The 2,154-nt window shown below is 46.5% G+C and overlaps 1 protein-coding gene across 1 annotated transcript in view; it reads left to right on the top strand.

Moving 5' to 3' along the window:
* Positions 1-2,154, top strand: part of LOC130386022 (phosphatidylinositol-binding clathrin assembly protein-like) — a 20,195-nt gene that overhangs the window by 3,384 nt on the left and 14,657 nt on the right. The window contains exons 2-3 of the mRNA XM_056594808.1: positions 1,240-1,382; positions 1,896-1,971. Of these exons, the coding sequence (XP_056450783.1) occupies positions 1,240-1,382; positions 1,896-1,971 (219 nt within the window). The remainder of the gene's footprint in view (positions 1-1,239; positions 1,383-1,895; positions 1,972-2,154) is intronic.

Genomic DNA, 2,154 nt, shown 5'->3' with positions numbered 1-2,154 from the left:
AAAATCCAATGAATGCATAAGTAGCCTTTTCAGTTCTTCTTTTATTGAAGGAGACATTACAGCGCAACGCTTAGTTTGATAAGGTTCCGCTACTCCACAGAATGGGGACTGAGAAAGTAATAATCAAAGGAAGCTTGTGATTGTAAGAATGCACAAGTGTTGCAACGTGAAAAGCTACAAGTCCTCCTAGTCCGCCTCAGTGTTCTGAAGCAGAACCCTGGGTTTCTTCGTGAATGCACTCAGGACTCGGTCCCCACAAACAATATCAAAAAGACGAGCAAACGGACAAATGACAGTTAAAACTGTATATATTATATTTTTAAAGTCTACTTAGAAATGGACTTAAACAAGTGTATATTTAAGTCTACTTCGTCTACAATTATGAAGATCTAATATTACAATGTATCTATTCTGTTTTACAGTTCCAGTAAAGTTATATGGGCCACAGAATATGTACTTAGGTTACAGTTCAGCTGAAAATATATACAATTATATACAATTCTTCATAGTCTATACCCAATATGTTGTAAATAGTTCTCCTCCCATCCGCGGAAACCAGCTCAAAGCAGGGAGAGAGGCCCTGGGTCTGAGCTTGGTATTGAGCAGCTGTCTGGAGCTGGCTGGGATGCAGCGACCACTGTCCAAGTAATCACTCATCGTTACAAAATAATTCATCCATCAATCCGTTGGAGCAATTTTTCCATCCTTTTGGTCAAAGTGAATCAATAAGGCAATAAGAATGCAGTCAGTGCAGGTGCTGCTGCTGCTGCTGCTGCTGTGGATGAATAATACATCCTGATGTGACCTTGTCCTGCCGTCTGGACGTCACAGAGCCTCCTTCCCTCTGCATGAGCTCCTTAACATGGTCCAGGGTCCAGTGTGTTGAAACAAGTTACTTGTAGGTTACTAAACATTTATTAATGAATTAACATATTTCTCTCTTTGTCTCTCCCTTTGTCTCTCCCTTTGTCTCCCTCTTTGTCTCTCTCTCTCTCTCTCTCTCTCTCTCCTCTCCTCCTCTCTCTCTCTCTCTCTCTCTCTCTCTCTCTCTTCTCTCTCTCTCTCTCCTCCTCTTTTGTCTCTCTCTCTCTCTCTCTCTCTCTCTATCTGTCTCTCCTCTCTCTCTCCCTCTCTCTCTCTCTCCTCTCTCTCTCTCTCCTCTCTCTCCTCTCTCTCTCTCTCTCTCCTCTCTCTCTCTCTCTCTCTTCTCTCTCTCTCTCTCTCTCCGCTCTCTCCCAGACCTGATCCATTGCACCAATGAGCTGAATGTGAGTGTTCCCCACCTGGCCGACACGCTGCTGGAGCGCTCGGCCAGCCACAGCTGGGTGGTGGTGTTCAAGGCCCTCATCACCACCCACCACCTGATGATGTACGGCAACGAGGTGAGCCACGGCCCTCCTGCTTCACCACACTGAGTCACAGACACACAAAGGCGCGCACATGAGCACACACACAGACACAGACACAAACACACACACAAACACCGACCCACACACAAACACAGACACACACACAGACCTACACACAGACCCCCACCCCACACACACACACACACACAAACACAGACCCACACACAAACACAAACACACACACACAGACCTACACACAAACACAGACACACACACAGACCTCCACACAGACCCCCCCCCCCCCCCCCCCACACACACACACAAGAACACAGACACACACACAAACACACAAACGCAAAAACACAAACACACACACACACAAACGCACACAATCACATGAAGAACTGCATGTATGCGCGATTACACATACACTCACAAGTGAATGCACTATGCATGTTCATGCACAACTTGCACTTCAACAGATTAAGAAGGCACAGAGGAATAATGTGTCCTGGTGTTACTCCTTGTGGTCTTTGTGTTCCACAGAGATTGATCCAGTACCTTGCCTCCAGAAACACACTCTTCAACCTCAACAACTTTCTAGACAAGTCTGCACTACAAGGTGAGTTGAAACATCTCCCCCCCCATCCCCCCTAAAGCTCTGAGAGTTACACACTTTGAGAGCTGACTGCTGCACTGACTGCTGCACTGACTGCTGTACTGACTGCTGTACTGACTGCTGTACTGACTGCTGTACTTACTGCTGCACTGACTGCTGTACTGACTGCTGTACTGACTGTTGTAC

The sequence above is a fragment of the Gadus chalcogrammus genome, chromosome 7 (genome assembly GCF_026213295.1).
Source record: "Gadus chalcogrammus isolate NIFS_2021 chromosome 7, NIFS_Gcha_1.0, whole genome shotgun sequence".
In the NCBI taxonomy this organism is placed as follows: domain Eukaryota; kingdom Metazoa; phylum Chordata; class Actinopteri; order Gadiformes; family Gadidae; genus Gadus; species Gadus chalcogrammus.
Note: the sequence above shows the minus strand (reverse complement) of the source record. Positions and strands in the feature narration are given on the sequence as shown.